The 21,375-nt window shown below is 43.9% G+C and overlaps 1 protein-coding gene across 2 annotated transcripts in view; it reads right to left on the reverse strand.

Moving 5' to 3' along the window:
• Nucleotides 1–18,910, reverse strand: part of TSPAN5 (tetraspanin 5) — a 170,259-nt gene extending 151,349 nt beyond the window's left edge. Inside the window, exon 1 of one of the 2 annotated variants that reach the window (XM_045067095.1) lies at nucleotides 18,410–18,910. In XM_045067095.1, coding sequence (XP_044923030.1) covers nucleotides 18,410–18,490 — 81 coding nt within the window. In that variant the 5' untranslated portion in view covers nucleotides 18,491–18,910. The remainder of the gene's footprint in view (nucleotides 1–18,409) is intronic. The other variant, XM_004756022.3, reaches the window with a different exon arrangement.
• Between the last annotated feature and the right edge of the window lie 2,465 nt (nucleotides 18,911–21,375).

Below are 21,375 nucleotides of genomic sequence, written 5' to 3' on the forward strand. Positions count from 1 at the left end.
CCAGAGTGCACTTCCCTAACAGGGCCAGTTGAAGTTCCTGCGTACCACCAACCCCGGGTGATAATGAACCAAAGTCCGCACCTGTCCCGAGTTGTCCTCTACTCCCCACTCGATGACAAAGCCAACCTTCACTGAGGGCTTGCCCCTCTCCTGGGTGCGTGCATCATCTCAGTGCACCTTCACATTTATCCTAGAGGTAGACACTCTTTTTGCCCAGAAGGAACAGTACAGAGTGGTGGAGTCCATGTTCAGGATGACCCAGCTCGGCAGTGTCAAGGCCAGGATTTGAACCCACTCGGTCTCACTCACCACTACCCTAGACAGAGCAGTATTCTCTGACTCGCATAGGGAGGGAGAGGACAAAGTTAAATTATAGAAACAAAGCACTAATGTCCCATTTTCTAAAGATCATGTGGGACTATCTGGAGCTACGAGTACAAAACAAAATAAATTCCATGGGTCTCTGCATTCAGTACGAAGAAAACCCAAACAGGACCTTTATGAATTCATAGATAAAGGTTATCACCACAGAATCTTCAAACACCTAAGAGCCGATTTAAATGAAAAATGAAGAATATTAGAGATGACAAAGAATTTCAAATAATACCTATACCAAGCTTGATCTATTCAATATGCCACTTTATGTGCAAATTAATTGAAAGGCTTTGTTTCTGCTAACTTAAAAGCCACATATGGAATCCATATGAAGCCAACTTTTTGAGTCTGTTCATTCCAAAGCATAAGAGTAATACATAATAAATAACCTGAATACTTACTTAACATAAACAAGGTTGATGTTAATCAGAATGACTACACCAAAATGGTTTAGAGGAACCAAATGGAGTCAAAGCACTAGCACTTGGAAACAGGCAACTGTGTGTGCGCATAGCCTATGGACAGCACAAGCCAACACGGACTTCATTCTAGGTGAATTCATAAATTCTAACAGATGCCTTCCCCACCATCCTCAGCAAGACGCACAATCCTCAAGGACTCTCCTTGTCCCCTCTGCACACTCTCCCCTCCTGCAACTTGGCGGAGGCTGGCGAAGCCGACGGAGACGCGAGGCTCTGAGGACTACAGCTGGCTCCCTGTTTTATAACCTGGGGGCTGAAAATCTTGGCTGGAGAAGAAGAATTTTAAAAAAAGGATTCTACTCTTAGGAGGAGGGAAAAGGTGAGGAAGGAAGATAAAAACTAGAGGCCCAATGATTTTTAAGGTCCTTTTCAACACGGATGTGTTAGGATGATATAATTAGATGCAAAAGACCAATAAAAGGATAGTTCCGATACCCGGGCGCGAAAAGACCCACCAAAGAAACCGACTTAATACTTCCGCAGCCATTCCCGCTGAAAAGAACCCAACCTTCTGTGCTGTCATCAGCAGGTTAACCTTTTTAAAGAGTGAGAAAGAGATTCACTCACCTTCACTGAAAGCAAAAAACCCTGTCTCCTCAATTCTGAAATTCAAGTCACAGAGAGAAGGGGGGGCAAGCAAGAGGATATTCAACTGAAAGCTCACTATTAAAAAAAACTGCATTTTGAAAGATTCTGAGCAATAATTCATGATCTGCTGGTGCCTTCACTGAAGATGGAGTCATTTCATAGCTCAGAGAGTTCATTTTCTAGTCTTCATCTAAGCACCAAAAATATAATCACAACCTTTTTTTTCTGTTTACCCCATAGAGAAGACAAAAACTGATCTCTGGTTTTTATTTTTCCCTTAAAATTTTTTTCACTTAGTTTGCATATTTATACTATACCGTTAGTCTTTTATCATAAATAAAATTGGAGGTCATTTGGTCCTGTAGATCAGTTTTCCTTTTCCAAAGAAAGCATATACTTATTTACAAAAAGAAAATTCAAGGCTATAGATCAATATTCATTATTCATGAAAGGTATATATTGATAATATTTATATTCACGAGGATACATACTGATGTATATTGCTATACACTGATATTTTAAAAATCCAAATATATCAACAATTAAATGGAATACATGTATTTTACAAAAATAAAATGCTTCTATCCTCTTTTTGGGGACACCATCCTTTCCTTTTTGAAACACGGATCTGTATCTTAAAAAAAAAGAGGAATAAAACACGATTTTCAAACTTTTACGCAACTGTTTCAAACTCTCACCGGAGAGCAGCTTTAAAACTCTCCAAGCATACAGGAAGAACATTAGGAATTATTAAATTTTGCAGACTCAGGAAAAAAAATGAAAATGCCACACATAATTATATCATCTAGCCATCTCTTCATTCAATTTATTCTTTCCAAAACCAATAGAGAAAGCTAAAAGAACTGGTACCAAATAAACACAATTATCCCTAGGATTCCAGTTACTAGATTTTTTTTTTTTAAGATTTTATTTATCTATTTATTTGACAGAGAGAGACACAGCACAGCAAGAGAGGGAGGGAACACAAGCAGAGGGAGTAGGAGAGGGAGAAGCAGGCTTCCCACCAAGCAGGGAACCCGATGCGGGGCTTGATCCCAGGACCCTGGGATCACGACCTGAGCCGAAGTCAGGCGCTTAACGACTGAGCCACCCAGGTGCCCCCAGTTACTAGATTAAAAAAAAAAAAAAAAATACCAGGTAGCGTTTCTCCCATGACTGCTGTCCGGCAGCTGCTGTACATCTTCGGATAAGCTGGGTGCCAACAATAACACTGCTGCCCAGAAAGTTTGCAGCTATATATTTCTGTCTACATAAAGGTCATTGCAAAAACAGTTAAAGCTAAGAGCTAAGGATTTGGGGGTTTTGTTTTTTCAATTACTTAACACTATAACTCTTTCCTTTAAAAGTAGAGAGTTTTTCTAATGCCTCAAGCAGATCTATTGATTTTTTTTTTCTTTTCAGTTCTGTGGAATTGATGTTTATTCACAAGATATTTGTACTGTATGTTGAAACACTTATTCTAAATGTTATCCTGAGGGGGGAAATGCAGGTAGAGTCAGAAGAAATCCTTAAAAGTTATTGATGGAAAAGCACATTTTTTTTTCCTTTACAAAGTAACTGAGGTTTGCTAAATTCAAATCCTTGTAAGCAACTACAGCTGAAACTCTAAAATGCTTTGTTTGTTTGTTTGTATGTTTTGGGGTGTTTGTTCACTGCTCTCAAAGTATTTGAGTAAGAGTCTCTCCATTTTTAATATAATGGCATCAAAAGAAAGTATTACTGGGACTGTGAATTTCTTTTCCTTCAAAAAATGTATATTAGGGTTTCTGTATTGTTTTTACAGTGGAAAAGTATAAAGAAAGTGCCCTTTTCTTAAAAATGCATCAAGTAAATGAACTCATTCCAAACTGAGCATAATCCATAGTAACTTGAAGGAAGAGGAGACAGAGCTGCCGAAGGTCCCCACTGAGATAGAGCTCCTCAGTTTTTAAGGTTAACTTCCTATTAGCCTGAGATCCAATTTCCCAAAGCATTTTCCTTTTTCTACCTTAGATGTAACTACTCACTGGGCCCAGAGGTAGCAATTTTCCAGAGATGGGGGAAGAGGGGCTTCTGGGTTCATCTCTTTATTCCCTGACAGGAAACAGAACCTGGAGTAGGCGAAACTTTCCACACATCTCCCCAGCTGTTTTCTAGAGATTCATCTAGCTCACTAATCGGTTTTAGCTTATAAATGCATGCCTTCCTTCGAATGACTTAAAAGCAATGCTCCCCAAAGTGAGATTCCCTGGTGACCCGGGGTGCCACAGGAGACAATTTTAGAATACTGCATTAAATCATCTTGAATACGAAAGTCATTTCCTTTTCAACTCTCTTTTAATCCTCTGGTCTAGTCAAGGAGAAAGTCTCCATTTGATGCCAGGATGTCGAACACTTTGCACACTTGTTAACCTCCACAGTAACAAAAGAAAATAAGCTTCTGACTCAGGCCTGCCAGCAGGCACCAATCGCTACCCAGAAGTTAATAAGCCATATTATTGTCATTGTGTGCATTTGAATAGTGATATTTTTCAAGCATTTTTTTAATAAATGTATTTAAGGTTTAAAAATGGAACCAATTTAGAAGAAAAGAATCAGTCTGCAATGGTCTATCTAGATCCTTGCAGCTTAAAATGAGATCAGTGGACAAGCCACAGCCACCTCACCTGTGAGCTTGTTCAAGTGCCAGATCTTTGGCCTCTCTCAAGCCTACTGAATCAGAATCTGCATACATGCACGTATGCATCCCTGCATTCATTCATTCATTCATTCATGAGAGAGAGAAAGCAGGTCTAGGCCTGCCTGCTGCGAGTGGCATGGGAGAGGCAGAGGGGGCGGAGGAGGGAGGCAGACAAGCACACTCAGGGCTGAGCACAGAGCCAGATGCAGAGTGCAGGAGCTCTATCTCAGAACCCTGAGATCATGGCCTGAGCCAAACCAAGAGCCAGAGGCTTAACAGACTGAACCACCTAGGTGCCTCCAGTATCTGCATTTGAAACAAGATTTCCCATGTGACTTGAATACACCTTAAAATTTGAGAAACTGCAGGCGCCTGGGTGGCTCAGTTGGTTGAGTGACTGCCTTCAGCTCAAGTCATGATCCTGGAGTCCCAGACTGAGTCCCTCATTGGGCCTCCTGCTCAGCAGGAGGTCTACTCCTCCCTCTGTCCGTCCCCCTCTCATGCTCCCTCGCTCTCATGTTCTCTCTCCCAAATAAATAAAAATCTTAAGAAAAAAAACACAAAAATTTGAGAAGCTCTAAGGTGACACAAGACTTTGTCCAAAACCATGCGGGCAGCTTGCAAATGGCTGAACTTTGGGGTTCACTGTTTGGATTACCAGGTGGCCATCCTCCAGGCTTCCCAGAAACGAGCTAGCACAGGTCAGAATGACAAAGGAGATAACTTCAGTGACTGCCAATGGGAAGTCACAAACCATCCATGGACTGTGAGGTCAGTGCGAAGAATCTGAATCAGTAGTGTTGAGCGTGTTGTAGGTAGGCTAAAGTTACCTTAAACATGCTCCTGTGCCATCCTGTCATGCTGCACAGATCATTCTTTTTTACCTTTTCTTTTTTTTACTACTAATTTTTACTACAGTAAAAATTCTACTCACCCTCCCTTTCATCCTTCCTCCTCCCCCTTCAAGGGCTTGGGGATTTCTTTTTTTTTTTTTTTTTTTAAAGATTTTATTTATTCATTTTACAGAGAGAGATCACAAGTAGGCAGAGAGGCAGACAGAGAGAGAGAGGGAAGCAGGCTCCCCGCTGAGCAGAGAACCCGATGCGGGACTCGATCCCAGGACCCTGGGATCATGACCTGAGCCGAAGGCAGCGGCCTAACCCGCTGAGCGCAGGCGCCCGGGCTGGGGGATTTCTGTACACCTTCCACATAAGTGAGTGAAAAGCCTCCTTGCACCTACTAAATTAGCATGCCCTGGCCTTTTCTCCCAGAGTTGAGCCCAATCAAAGAGAAGATCATGCTTAGAAATTAAGACAGTCTGGGACGCCTGGGTGGCTCAGTGGGTTAAGCGGCTGCCTTCGGCTCAGGTCATGATCCCGGCGTCCTGGGATCGAGTCCCGCATCGGGCTCCTTGCTCCGCGGGGAGCCTGCTTCTCCCTCTGACTCTGCCTTCCACTGTGTCTGCCTGTGCTCGCTCTCGCTCGCTCTCTCTCTGACAAATAAATAAATAAAATCTTAAAAAAAAAAAGAAAGAAAGAAATTAAGACAGTCTGGGTCTTCTTATCTGGTGATACCATAAGAGGCAAAAGAATACCTCCCATCACCGCTCCAGAGAAGCCACAGGGTCACCCGTTCACCAGGATGGGTGGTCCATTTATTACGTCAATGATCAGGTAGGTCAGGCCAAAATTCTACTTCTGCATTAATTCTAAGGACACCTTCATGACCTACAGAATTTGTCTGAAATACAGAGTAAAATAATAACCAAAATATGCCAGACTTCTGATACCAAAAATGTGAAAAATATGTAGTTACAGCCATCTAGGTATTTCCACAATATCCAGGTTCAACAGACATTAATAAAATGTTTTGATTTCCAGCAGGTGGTAGGCCTAACACCAGAGCTCAACATCAGAAACTCACCTTCCCAGCACAAAACATGAAGACGAGACCGTATGGTTTTGCAAAGAAAATGAAAAGGGAATCTAAATGGATGAAGAAAAGGGGGGAAATTAACAACGAACAATAGATGCAAAATCATGGTCTTGCATCCCTGATAAGAATTACATGCCATTCATTACAATGAAAAGAACACTGCGAATACTGTTCGATCTTTTTTTCCCTTTAGTTATTTTGAGAATGCACTTATGTAGGCAGAACATTACAGAGAACAAAAAATGTATATTACCGTGTAAGATTACTTTAATGGTTCTGAAAGAAGTTAAGAAACAAAACAACCAAAAAAAAATATATATATATATGGGCATTGAGGACAATAGAGGAATAACTGCTAATACCTATGAGTATTCCAAGCAGTCATTCACTCTTCTAATCCTCACGACTCCAAGATAGATGTTATACTCCTATTAATAACATTAGCTGCCCGGGTGGCTCAGTCAGCTAAGCGCCTGCCTCAGACTCAGATCATGATCCCCGTATTGGGCTCCCTGCTCATCAGGCAGCCGGCTTCTCCCTGCTTGTGCTCCCTCGCTTTCTCTCTCTCTCTGACAAATTAAAAAATCTTAAGATAGAAAGAAAGAAAGGAAGGAAAGGAAGGAAGGAAGGAAGGAAGGAAGGAAGGAAGGAAGGAAGGAAGGAAGAAAGAAAGAAAGAAAGAAAAGAATGCCATTTCGCAGATGAGAAAGACCTTGACCTGCAAGGTCTCTAAAATAACCTGAGGTCACAAGCCTGGGAGGACAGCTGGCTAGAAATCAGACACACTTGAAGTCCAAGCTCCTTAACACCAGACTCTTCCGCCCACTTCCCACCCGAGCGCTGGACCGCCCACGTCCGGATGCCTCTTCATCATCACTCTCTGATACGGACACACATAAAGACGTTTCATAAATTTCTTAATTAACTGGTGGAGTCTTCATCAGTTAGAGGGCTGGGCCATTTTTCACAGGACTGACTACACCTCAAAGCAGGAGAATAAACTTGGGGCATTGGATGCTTCCACAGTGATTAGAACTACTTACTTGGCAGAATTGTTTTAGGGCTACTTGGGGGGAAATATTAACAGCTGGGGGAAATTTCTGTTGGAAGCAAAACATTATACTTTGAGAAATGCTTAAGTCAAGTATTCCCCTTTTATTAGGACTACTTAATGAAGTACAAAGCGTTAAAATAGCTGGCCGGAATATTTATTAGAGCACCAGCTGTTCCCTCCAGATTTTTAGAAATTCAAGACTTAGTGCCAAGCATAACTTAGAAAAAAAATTTCAACAAGTAAAAAGAGCCCTATCTCTTATAATTGTTCTCTAAATAGTAAATCGTAGATGAAGAGGTATAGAATATCATTTTGTCTTTTCAGGGAGGGAAGCCGAAGTGTTTTGCCATCCACTGCCAAATACCACCTTGTTATTGAGGTTGCTGATCACATTACTTAAAAAGTATCCCTTGGAGGGCGCCTGGGTGGTGTAGCTCGAAACGAGTCCCACCCTTAGTTTTGGCCCAGGTCCTGATCTCAGAGTCCTGGGATAGAGCCCAACTCAGCGAGGGAGTCTGCTTGAGATTCTCTCTCTCCCCGCCCCACCCCTCCCACTTGTGCTCGCGTGCTGCGCGCTTTCTCTCTCCCCCCCTAAAATAAATAAATAAACAAATCTTTTTAAAAAATTATACCTTGCTAATAATCACAGAGTTTGCATGCCACTCTGGGTTCTTTTCTTTTCCTTTCCTTTCCTCTCCTTCCCCTTCCTGCCTTTGTTTCTTTCTTTCTCTTTCTTTCTTCCTTTCTTTCCTTCCGGAGTGGCATGATAACTATGTCCCAGGAAAACATTTCAGAGAAATAATTTAGACTTTATTTAGACTTTATTTCCAAATTCTATTTCTTCCAAACTTCCACTTGAGGAGCCCAGCCATCATCAAATAATGTTATTTTTAAGATTTTCTTTATTTATCTGAAAGAGAGAGAGAATGAGAGAAAGAGAGAGCATGAGAGGGGAGAGGTCAGCGGAAGAAGCAGACTCCACTGAGCAGGGAGCCCGATGAAGGACTCAATCCTGGGACTCCAGGATCATGACCTGAGCCAAAGGCAGTTGCCTAACCAACTGAGCCACCCAGGCGTCCCATCCAATAATGTCATTTTTTTTTTTTTAAGGTATGGAAACAGAAGAAATCAAGAAAATAATGAAACAATTCATTATTGCACACTGAATATTCTATATTCAACCTTTTCTTTTTCTAGAGTAGGCTGACAAATAATCAAGTTTGGGTATTCCGTGTTGCTTTACTGTCAGCAATCTCAGATAGTGCTGCGCATTTGGATCTGAGAGAAGAAATGTCCCTGCCACGGCGTGACTGCAGAGAAGTGAACGAAACTGCCATAGGGATACAGAAAGCAACTCCCCTATTCCCCACCCCCAAATGAGGGTACTCAGGGTGGGGAAACAGGAGAAAGCCCCAGGAAAGGGAGGCTGGAAGGAAGAGCACCTTGGGCAGGGAGGCTGATTTCTGCAGGTAAGGACAGATCACTGTCTGGCACCTGCAGTTAGACTGAGTCCCCTGCCCTGAAGGGTGCGGGACAGCAAGGGCAAAAGAACAGAATGTCTATTTCTTCATTGTTCCTGTCGAGTAAATAACTAGCTTCTCTCCCTATACGATGCTAATTTTTAGCATACTAATTGCAGCACAAGAGGTTCTATTTAGCAGAGATTTTCTCATTTTGTTTTCAGGACTTTCAGATTTAAAAATAAACTGGCATTTTTGGATTAATAAAAAATTCCATGAAGGATAAAATAGGCCACATTATATTTTTCTCATCGGCAACAAACACGAGCTTCATGTATTGGTGAAATCATTCACTCTTCGGTCACAGCACAACACTACCCACCCCTAGCTCCCCCAAGGGTCCCCTCCAGACAGCAATGAGAAGAGATGCCCCTTCCTGACAAGAACAACAAACCAGAGCTTCTCAAAAGTCTGCGGGGCATCAGAATCACCTGCAGAGATTTAAAAATACAAAACCCAAACAACAAAACACACACACACACACACACACACACATACATACACACAATATCAGGGCCCCATCCAGGACCTACTGACTCAGGTCCCCTGGAGGGTAGACTAAACTTAGTCCTAACAATTTACAAATTATGCTACAACATCTATAGAGAGATGAAATACCAACAAATCTTACAGAAGTCTCTAGGTAGTAGTGAGAGGGACTTCTGGACATGAAGAGATTCCCGCATAGGAGATGGACCTATGCAAGGAATAATTTTGTAAAAACGTGCCTTGACCATCAAGATTCATAAAACACCTGAAGGTCAGGGCGTCTGGGTGGCTCAGTCTGTTGAACGTCTGCCTTCTGCTTCCGGTCATGATCCTGGAGTCCTCAGATTCAGCCCTGCCTCAGACTCCCTGCTCAGTGCGAAGTCTGCTTCTCCCTCTGCCCTTTATCCCACTTGCATGCTCTCTCTCTATTAAAGAAATAAAATCTTTTAAAACACACACACACACACACACACACACACAAATACCTGAAGGCTAGAACGGTGGTTTTCAATAGTCTGTTGGAGCAGCAGACCTCTTCTTAAGCAGCAGACCCCTTTTTTCAAGCCAATTCCTTCCTGATATCCCAAAATATCAATCCTAATGGCTGAGTCCTCAGGAGGGAAGAGAGGTCACGGATCCTTCTCATCAGGCCCCAGTCACACCTCAAGGAAGCCTGGGGCTGCAGGTAGCAACAGTTTAAAAACCACTGGACCAGACTAAGATATGTAAATGGGATAAATAAATAGTGCTAAATCTAAATTCAAATAATTAACTGGAGGGTTGGGGCTTCTGATGAGCACTTAGCCTAGGGAGACATGCTTAAGAAAAGTTCACCTAAAAAGAAGCGAAGGTTTCATTTCACTAGAAATTCACTTTGAGCCAGCCATGTTCTCTGGCTGCCAGGAAAAGCCTGTGCAGTTTTAGCTTAGGTTAATAACTCCTATTTGCACTGAGAGATTTACCTTTCACGAAGCACATGCATGCTCTCAATTAATACTGGATAACAACTCTGTGAGATGTTGGAATTATTTCCCCATATTTTAGATAAGCAGCTGAAGTATCATCTGCGAGAGTAACCTACTCAAACACAAATCCAGGCAGTAGCAGAGTCTTCTACCTCTAGGTTCAGCATGGTCTAGAGACTTAAGAGGAAGTTCAAGGGTGACAGCCCACTGCTCTCGGATGGGTGGAAGGGTGTGTGAAGAATGTGTTCCGTTCTGGTTGCTACAGTAATGGAAGTGTGTCTAAATGGGACCACAGGCAGAGAGAGTATCACGACCAGGGCAAAGAACAGTCTGGAAATCATACAGGAAGAATACATGAAGGAACTAAGAACTTTCAAAGATGAAAAACAGAAGTTTTAGGAATGATATAATATCCTTTTTTATATTTGTTAATTTAAAAAAAATTTTTTTTTTTAATTTGAGAAGAGACAGAGATAGTGAGCAAGAGCACTCGAGTGGGGAGGAGGAGAAGCAGGCTCCTCAGTGAGCCCGGAGCCCAATGAGGGGCTCGATCCCAAGATCCTGGGATCATGACCTGAGCTGAAGGCAGCCTTTAACTGACTGAGCCACCCAGGCACCCCCAAAATACCCTTTTTTTAAATAATGAAGGGCTACCGAGAAGGCAGGTAAGTCTTGTTTTGTCACCTAGGGCCTTCCCCTTTTCCTTCCTGAAAAATTCTATCCTAAAGCCATTACTGGAGACCAAGCAAGACTGGCCTTTGTGCAAGGATGGGTATGGCAAAGGATGTGGAAGCCCAGAGCAGGGTATCAGAGCCTGATCAGAGTGAGGAGTGCTCATACTGGGGGGCAGGGTATGGTATCCATGTTGCAACATCAGCATACAAGGAGGGAAACCGTATGAGGGACAGGGGAAGCTGTGGAAGACTGGCTACATATTAGAAGAATTTGTCAAATAAGTAAATTGTGAAGAAATATGGGAGCCAGGAATTCACTGTTGAAGAAGGTATTTATAAATATAAAAAAAGAAAAACTTAGAATAAACCCTGTGGTATCAAAGAGGAATGTGAGTTATCACTGAACTCATGGTGTCAAAATATAAATAAATATAGAAATGCATATGTAATATATGTACATGCATATATATGTATATACAAATACATATCCCACAGTTCTGTCCACTGAGAATTCCCAGGGCTGGTGATACCCTCACAGCTACAAGCACACTTAGCAACCACATCTTGGCTTCTAAATACCATTTGCCATTCAAAGGAACCAGAGCTCCTTGGAGAAATGGCTGATACAATAGATCACACCAGTACCTTACAAGATGAGGTTGGAACATCTCATTCCTCCAGAAAGTAAAGAAGTACTCAAAAAATGATGGGAGTAAATGGGCATGGGAGGCAGCATAGAAAGACCATCGCTGACTGCCAAACCTGGGACCAACTACAACATCCAAGTAGGGAGAGCAACAACTTAACTTAAACACACTGAGAAAAAACAAGGAAACAGTAAGCTCTTACTGATAAACAGATTGAAAATTTGATGAGGACTGATATTTACATTGTTTCAAAGTAACCTGTCACCTAATATGTACAAATTACAAAAGGAAAAAGACTAACTTTATGGTGAAGCAGCTTGGCAAACAAGACTTTAAACAAGTGACCATTGTCAGTCATAGGCCAAACAGAAATCAGTGCCATCTGATGGGATGCAATGCGACAGACGTAGCTCCATTTCTGTGGTTTTCCTGCCAGAGATGCACAGCCTGAATCTAAGGAGGAGAAAACGGAAGACAAACCCCAAATCAAGGACTGTTTTACAAAACGACTGGTTTATAATCTTCAAATGTATCCAGATCTTGACAGGGAAGGACTGAAGGAGGTACATCATGTGTGTTCTCTACTGGGTTCTTTGCTTTACAAGACATGATTGGAACAACTGGGAAACTTGAAAGAGGTCTAAGGGTTAGACGATGGTAACAGATCAGTGGTAATTTTCTGGCTTTGAAGGCTGTACCCGTGGCCATCTAGGACAATATCCTAGTTTCCAGGAAATATACACTCAAGTATTGGCGTGACAGCCATTATCCTGGCAATTTTGTCTCAAGTGATTCAGGATAAAAACAAATTATACCACATGAAATTTTTCTGTGTTTGAGACTGTTTCAAAATAAAAATTAAAAATCGGCAACATTAGGAGGATGGAAGTTATAGGGAAACAGATTACATCTACTTGAAGGACAAATGAAACGTGGTCCAAAAAACAGATCCCGGCTTAAACGGGTTGGCAGAACGTCACAGAGAAAATGTTTAACTGAACAGGAAGTTAAAGGAGATGACGCCTAGATACTTTCCAATGATTTCGTAATTCCTTCATTCCACCACTATCTATTAAACACCTACTGTGTTTCAGACAGTGTGCTAGACCCTGGGCTTATGAAAATGATGGAGAGACAGTCCCTGCAGTCAAGGCTCTTATAATCAAGTGAAGTATAATGATTCAGAAGTTAGAAATGGAAGACAGTCATCAGTGTTACATATGGAAAGAAGCATGTGTCTTCAATTGTCTTTAATTGTCTTCAATAATCCAATTTTCATTTATGAATTTTCAATAGACTACACATAGTTTATTATACAATCATATTCTTTAACATTTTCATCCTAACTCTTTGTGCTAGTGGGTGGTGTTAATTGAGGCATATGCAAAAACTTTATCACTTTTCAATTATGAACAGATGTAAGTGACTTACTTGATGTTTTATTTTAAAATTAAAAGCATCTTCTAAAATAAGTTTCAAAGGAGAAGCTAGGGCTATCGTTACTAGAGGAGATTAAATATTCCAAAAGTGAACCCTGACATGTTCTCCAACAGCTCAAAAGTCACCCCACATCTCTGTGCTCCAATTTTTTCATCTGTAACGAAGATGTCATAATATGCTTTAAGATGCTATGACATGCTTAGAAGAAAAAAATCATAATTAGAAAGCTTTGTTAAAATACAGGTTGCTTTCACCTTTTGCCAGAGACTAACTATTATTGTGGACATACTGAGACAGAGTGATCCATCTAAATGAGCTCACCTTGGCAATTTGATGGTGAATGGAACATCATTTGGTTTTCCAACTCCCCCCCCCCCCATGGGCTTCATTTCTGTCCTCTAGCATATCATCAAATGTAAATACTTCAGTGTCTGTTCTCACTGACCCAAGTGTGAGCAGCCAGACTAAGCAAGTCCAATATTCAATTATTTTCCCCACTGAGGTCTCTACACCTTTCTTATACTTTTCCCATATGACACTTTCATAACCATATTTAGTTTTCTTCCTACCATCTCCCTGTAATTCAAAAGGCAATTTAGACTCCCATATGGTTGCCATCGAAGCTAACAGATGTCTAGCAAATTAAAACAAAAATTATGACTTATAAACTGCTGATGTATCGTCATTCCAGAACATCTTACAATTTATAGTGAATCATAAGTTAAGACTTCCTACTTGATGCTCCCCCAAGGTTCCCTAAATCTCTCTCCCCTCTGAATTTGAGCCCTGAGGAAACAAATTAGATACAACATTCTGCTATGAAGCCAGGATAAACCTCCACTTAAAGACACAATGTAATATTTGAAAGCACATCAAAGAGAAATTTGGCCTCAAGTATCCAAGGCTGTTCTAATTGTTGTTCTGGGAGGAGAAGAGAAAAACAAGTTGGGTTTTCCCAAATCATTCTTGGTTTTCCCAAGTCATTCAAGGTTTCCAGTGATCCATGGGGCTTTTTTCTAATAAGTAAAAATTAAATTTACTGCATTCACTTGCCTCATCTCCTTGGCAGATCTTAAGGATATTATCACCACCTGGTAGTAATGATGCTAAAGTATTCTAGAAGTTCTATAGTACAGGATGAAAGTATAAAGCCTAGAGGCAGTATCAACAATGATATTCACCATTGGTTAATTACTGAGACACTGTACTGGGTAGTATGTTATCTCACTGAATGCTTGAAACTACAATTCCTTTAGATGTCATCCTTCCTTTATAAACAAGAAATCATGGCTCAGTGCAGCAGAACGTAGAAATGGCCGCCATTCACACGACCTTGACATCCGTCCATCAAAAGGTGGAACTTCTTTCTTCACCACTGCTCAAAACTGAGCAGGATCTACGTGTGCTTTAATAAGTAAAACAGAGGAAAGTGACACGGAGGCAGCTCTGGGGTGTGGCCTTAACTGGCCGGAAGCTTCTACCGGTCTCAGAGACAGGAAGAAGGCACATGGAGGCGGCTCCACCAACAAGCCTGGCTGAGGTCTAAGCAAGCAGCAACTCCCAGTCATGTGAGGACGCCATCTTGGGCATCCTAACCCCTGATAGCTCCAGCTCTAGCCACATCTCACTACAAATGCCCAAGAGACCCCAAGTGCAATTGCCCAGATAAGCCTGGTCAAATCTGGTTTTGTTTTAAACCACTAAGTGTTGGGGTTGACTGTTATACAGTAACAGATCAACACCAGGATGAGATCAACTTACTGGCCTCTGAACACTCAAGAATTAGTACCAAAATCCCAAAGAGCCCAGAGCAAAACATCTACTAATGGTGGGTGATGGGATGTGAGGATTCAGGACCCAAAAGTGACCTGAACACAAAACTCCCCTTCTCCCCCCTTGCCCACCTCAAAGCAGCCTAAGGGTTTTCCAAGAAATGTCCAAATATGGTAACACCCTCAATAAAATCAATTCCCTTCTGGCTTGAGTTCTTCCAATATTAAATAGAGAAAATGAGATTTTCCCCACCACCCTGTGATAACTAATGAGAAAGGAATCTGTACAAGATGTTGACTTTGTTACTCAGAATATCGTTACAACTGTTATATAAAAGGATTCGTATTTTACACACAAAACTGTACTCTAATAATAAAAATATATTTAATGACTCACAGGACCACATTTGAGATTCACAGTGGGGACAGGGAAGAATGCACAGTATACCAGCAAGTGAATAAGCCAAGAAGAAATTAGGGAAAGATGTGTGTGTGTGTGTGTGTGTGCGCGCGCGCGCGCGTGCATGTTCTATGAAAGGATCTTTGAGGGGAAAAAAATATGAAGAAAATTGATCTTCAGACAAATCTCAGTAACAGAAAAAGTCTAATTTAACAAGTGTCCCAATATATGCTATTTTTATTTTATATAGTGCCTATCTCTTGTTATTATTCTTCCCTAGCCTATTGGAACTCGACAGACACTTCCTCTGCCAGCACTAGAAAGAAACTTACAACTCAACCAACTCCTTCATTTTAAATGCTGAGAAACTGAGGCCAAGGGCGGTTAACTGACTAGTAAGGAGTCAAATTACTCAACAGCAAGAGAACCAAACTCGCAGTGCTGGTGCTACCATATGTTCAATTTTATTTTACCAGAAGTGTACCTCCAAGGGTCCTCAATGTACTTCAAATTTCTTCTAAGATCTCACTGATGTGACAATGAAAGATTAGGAAACCATGCTGTTATCAATCTCTTCTTCATACCAGTGTAAGAGTAGCATTAAATCTGCTATTTCTGGCAGGAACTGGCAGGATGTGATTCTGTATTGGGCAAAGCCATGCAACTGTACAGAAACATTTGCCAAGATACTGACCCCAGCTCTTCAGTCATTAACACCTTAGTCTGAATTATTTTCATTGAATGTCAGGGTTACCATCCTGCTGATTCTGACTAAAAACCATGGTACTGATAAACTGGGAGATTCAAATATGGGATAATTTTGAAGCATACAGCAGGATAGGAAAGGCACTGGCTGGGGCAGGGTGGGGGGCGGCGTGGAGGGCATCAGGGAGGAAAGCATTAGGCATAGAAAGGAAGGAGGTGTGAAGAAAGCATAGTAAGAAGAGAGCCTTGGAACGAAGGCGTCTACTTAACAATTCTGCCTGGTGCAGGTTTTGTAGTTCTACAGCTTAGGTCTCCTTCCAGGCTCCCCATAAAACTCCCCCCCCAAGAGATGAAGATCTTCAAACTCAGAAAAGATGCAGCTCTAGGGCGCCTGGGTGGCTCAGTGGGTTAAGCCGCTGCCTTCGGCTCAGGTCATGGTCTCAGGGTCCTGGGATCGAGTCCCACATCGGGCTCTCTGCTCAGCAGGGGGCCTGCTTCCCTCTCTCTCTCTCTGCCGGCCTCTCTGCCTACTTGTGATCTCTGTCTGTCAAATAAATAAATAAAATCTTTAAAAAAAAAAAAAAAAAAAAAAGATGCAGCTCTATTCCAGAACTCTCTCTGCAAGCATTCCACAATTATTTAATGCTCTCCACAATTCTAATGGTTTTGCCACAACCTAATCCACAGAAAATACTAAATTTTCCTCTGTACACCATACAAAATTATACCAAACTGTCAGGGAAACAGGCCCAAATCCCTTTATTTCTTTTCTACCTCCTGCTATGAAACTTCATAGAAAGCCCCTGGGTGCTTTTTGTTGCCTGGTAGCTGAAATGTGCAACTTTTCCAAGTGTTCAAGTAGAATCAAGAGGCCTAGACTCACCACCTCAACAAGGTCCAGTCCCAGTTCAGCAGTCCCTGACTCTTGAAGTCACAAAGTTTCAAGTTCGAATAAAATCAAAATACCTCTCTCAGAAATGTGACTACCAACGACTTTTCAACATTTCCAGCAAAGGGGAAAAAAAGAGAAGCAAAGAAAGAAAATAATTTCTTCTTCCTATCACTGTAGCAGTGTTTGATTGCAGGAAGGGGGTGACGGCTCACAGGAATCAGGTACAATCTCTGACCAAAAAAAAAAAAACCCAGGCAAATGAACAAACAAAAACTCTGCCTGTAAATTACTACATATAATATTTATTAGTGTTCTCTGCCCCCCCATTCTCTTTATGAGTCTTGAGGACAGATGACATTCTGACACAGAAAGTGGTCTCCAAACCTCTCCATTTCCTTTTGCAAAACATGCAAACCAACGCAAGATACTTGTACAGAAAATAGAAAAAAAAATTCTAAATAGCTTGGTAAATGTGCATAGGAAAAAAAAATACATGAAGAGCTGTGTTGATAACTATTCTCATACATGTATATATTTGCAGGAAATGACTAAAATTAAGAAGAATCAAAATAAACACGCCCTGTATTCCGGCTGCTGTGCATTATTTCTGATCGTCGGTTGGATGATTGTTTATCTCATACATGAACCTACACTGAATAGCAACTTGAGAACACCCCCAGACAGCCACCATCTTTACTTTGTACGGGGGTGGGGGGAATGCCCACTAAGGAAAGAGATGGGATGAGAAGGGGTGGGTAAGAATAACACAGTCTTTGACCCACTGTCAACCCCCCTTGCCCTAGTGAACTCTTTGTCTGGTTGCTGAACACGTTTGTGAGATCAAGGGAAAAAATCCAAACAAAACAAAAGAGTAGGCATCCCAGCCTAATTACAATAGGTGCCCAGCACACAGTGGTGCCAGCAAAGCCAGAGCGTGGTTTGAATCTTGCGTTCAAGCATTCGCTCTCTCGTACCCCCAATAAAACATGTCTCACACAATCTCTTGCATTGCTCCAAGGTTTCCCCCAAAACGGCCGGCTCTGTGTCACTCCTTAGAAAAGGAGGATGTGAGGCACGAACACACTGAAACATGTTGATGGTGACTTGTTATTATCCGGACAATAATATATACATGGAAATAAAACCGTCCACCCCACACGCCCACTGACCAGTCCATTATGCAAAAGGAGCGCCTTCCAGCTGAAGGGAAAGAGCTCACAGGAAGCGTTATTTACGTGTACATTACAGAACCATATACCACCGCATCTGCATCCTACACAAAGCCCGAGATGGTGCAAGAAGATACACGCTGAGCATGGCACAGACCAGCCGCGGCAACACGGAGCCAAGCCCTCGTCCAATCAGATGCTTGTTAGAAGGTGGACCTCAGGGTCGGCTCTGCCCGATTAGCCTTCCCTATTATGACACCACGCTCTGCCCAACATCCATATCCCATCGGGAGCAAATCTAATTCGTGCGGTTGCTCATTTCTCAAACTGCCGAGCCCTTTCTTTCATCTGCATCCCTGCAATTCGCCCCTTAAAAAGCCACCCCAAGGCCTGGGTGCCCCCTTTCCGGCTCGGTTTTTCTTTTACCTCTTCCCACTCCTAGAAAGGATTAAATGTTTCTCTCTCCAACGCGCAAGCTGGAAAGGCGGAAGGCAAATGCCTCTCCAAGCTCGGGCAAGCGCCCGAGGGGCTGCGAAAAGTAAAAGCAGCAAGCAACGTGGGGGGAAATCGTCGCGGATCGATCGGCCGCAATAGTGGAAACCCCAGAAGCGCTCCAACTTACCCAAAATATGACATTGAAGCCAAATATGAAGTATTTGATGCAACAACTGACTTCAGGACCCTTGTAGTGCTTCCCGGACATCCTCTGGGTTCATGAAGACACTTGCCCCGGCAGCCCGAGTTTGGAGCCCGGGAGCACCGTTGCTCAGAGTAGCCCGGAGGGAAGCAGGGGATCGGGGACGCAGCTCCGGGCCGCGCCGCGGCGGCCGGGGCTGAGAGCCGCGCGGGGACCGACCGGTGGAGAGCGGCTCCCGCACCTTCAGCCCCCTGCGCGTCGAGGCCGCCGGAGCCGGGGTGGCCGTGAGCTGGCGGAGAAGCCGCGCGCTGCAAGCCCCGAGCCTCGCCGAAGCTGGCCCCGAGCCCGAGGCGAGAGCCCGCGTCCGTCCGCCCGGCGATATGTCCGTCCGTCGGCCTCTGAGCTTCGGGCAAACGCGGCCGCCGCAGATGCTGCTGAAGACGCTACTCCCTCGCCCGCCCGCCCGCCGGCTCGCGCGCCCTCCCACCCCTCGCTCCGCCCGCCGCTCGCTCCGCCCGCAGCTCCGCCCGCCGCCCGAGCCTCGGCGAGACGCGCGCGCGCGCCCGAGCTCGGGCGCTCCCGGGCGGCCGCGGTACCACGTCGCCGCACCGCCTCCTCCTGCCACCGCTCTCCGCTCCTCCCGCTCCCTTTCTCCCCGCCCCTTCTCCGACCCGGAGCGCCGCCGACCCCCGAGCGCTGCAGCAGGGTAGGTGGGGAGGATGACAGTCGCAAGGGAAGAGGAAGGGCGCCCGGGGAGCACGCGGATTGGGAGCCGCCGCCGGAGTGACCGGGATTGAGGAGCGGTGGGTCCCTCTCCACCACCCGCTGCGGCAGACACTATCGGGAGGGACGCGGGGGAGAGGGTCGCTCCGGGGAGAGAGGGCTGGGTGAGTGCGGATCCCGCGAGCCCCCCGCCCCCGGCCGAGCTCCCTTCCTGGTGTAACCGCGCTCGCGCCCCCTCCTCCACGACGGGATAGTTACTGGAGAAGACGCGCGGCCACTGAGCTGGAGCGGAAAGGGGTCGTAGACTTTGCTGGGAGCCAAGGGGGAAGGTGGGGTGTTGGGGAAGAGGGAGGAAAAGAGAGACGGGAAATGGGGGGAGACCATTGGGAGGGTTGCAAAGGAACGTCTCGGGAATCCAAGTGTGGCTCCAGCCCAACCTCCCCACCTGCCGGAAAAATGAGCTGCATCCCAGAAATGCGGACAAGGAAAGAGAGATGGCTCAAAGGAGTCCCGGCCCGGATACGATCCTCACCCTAGGGTCTGTTGCAGTAACATACAGCAAATGCCCCTCGAGACGGAATAGTGCCGAAGACCTTGACTGGTTCCTAACTCTAAGAAGCAATTCGGAAGAACGTGTGCCCATTGGTTGCATATCCGACCTCCTCCTCGAAGCATTTTCAGAGGTGCTGGCGAGCGGGTACCAGTATCTCATGGTAGAAGAATGAACAGCTCAGAACTCTGTGTAAATGTCTATGGGGTGCTTTTTTGTTTGTTTGCTTCCAGGCTTCAGAAAGAGTTGAGATCGGGAAAACTTTCCAGCACCACCCCTGTAACCTGGAACCCAAAACAAATGTGCGTGTTTCCTAAATTCCCCAGATGATACTTCGTATGCTTACGTTTGAGAACCTTTTGCATAGGGTTTCTCTGGTTACCCACCTCTCACTTTTCTCAAAAATAAGCTAGCTAGTTGACAGCCTATAATCCAGTTTTGGAGGGGTGAGAAGTTACTTTTTCTTGCAATAAACTACCACCCATTGAGATACGCTTGGCCTTGAGAGGGATGGAAGCTATATATTTGGTTCCTGGGGACCCACAGAGGCCTAAGCGTCAGGAGATCCTCTCCATTCAGTACCACAGAACTATGATACTGGCTAACAAGGATTTCTGCCCTTCGGATGATAGAAACCACCCCCCCCCCCCACCCCCCCACCCCAACCCCCCCCCCCCCCCCCCCCGCAAAAGTGGCCTCCACCTGCCCAAAGCACACAGCACACTAACCACCAGTCTAGTAGGCTTAAAAGGTCTGCCATTCCCTACTATCAGGAAAGGACATACAAGCTTTACCTAAACCTATTCCTGCCATATTGCAAATCTTGCTATGTATAAAAAGAACAGTCCCTACAGATTCCTGGGTAAGTCAGAGAAAAGGTCTGCCTTAAGCAAAGGTGACACAATCCAGAAAAGGACTGGAAATTAGATCCAGTTAGATCCAAATGATTGAGTTGATCTCTAAGCAGGATTTATCTTTGAAATAAAAATCAACAGGGCGCCTGGGTGGCTCAGTGGGTTAAGCCGCTGCCTTTGGCTCAGGTCATGATCTCAGGGTTCTGGGATCGAGTCCCGCATGGGGCTCTCTGCTCAGCAGGGAGCCTGCTTTTTCTCTCTCTCTCTCTCTCTCTCTCTCTCTCTCTGCCTCTCCATCTACTTGTGATCTCTGTCAAAAAATAAAATAAAATAAAAATCAACAGAGAAGGAAAAGTTCAGATAACTCATCAGTTATGCGAGAGCTGGGGAGGGTCTAGTTGAAGTCCAATTTCCTATGTCAAAAGTAAGTTCTAGGGGTATTGATGAATTACACACGGTAACAGAAGAAAACGGTATTTGTTAAACCTCTAACTAGAAGTATTTCTCAACATCAAAGCAAGAGAAGGAAGTGATGTGGATACGACTGACCTGACCAGTAACCAAAGAAATAGATATTAAAACAAATTAATGATAAAGGTATGAAGATAAGGGGCACTGGCTTCCTCAGTCATTGCAGGTGTCGTTTTGAAAGGATACCATCCATTGGGAAAGCATTTTGGCTCTGTGTCCCAGGTCAGGGTGTGCCTACATTTTGACTCAGCAGTCCCACTTCTGGGAATCTAGCCAAAGAAATACTCCAAAATGTGGAAAAAGTTACATACTGCAATTTGTACATCATACCATTATTTTTATTGAAGATTTGG

This window comes from Mustela putorius, unplaced genomic scaffold (genome assembly GCF_011764305.1).
Source record: "Mustela putorius furo isolate JIRA1106 unplaced genomic scaffold, ASM1176430v1.1 tig00003871_pilon_pilon_pilon, whole genome shotgun sequence".
Lineage (NCBI taxonomy): Eukaryota > Metazoa > Chordata > Mammalia > Carnivora > Mustelidae > Mustela > Mustela putorius.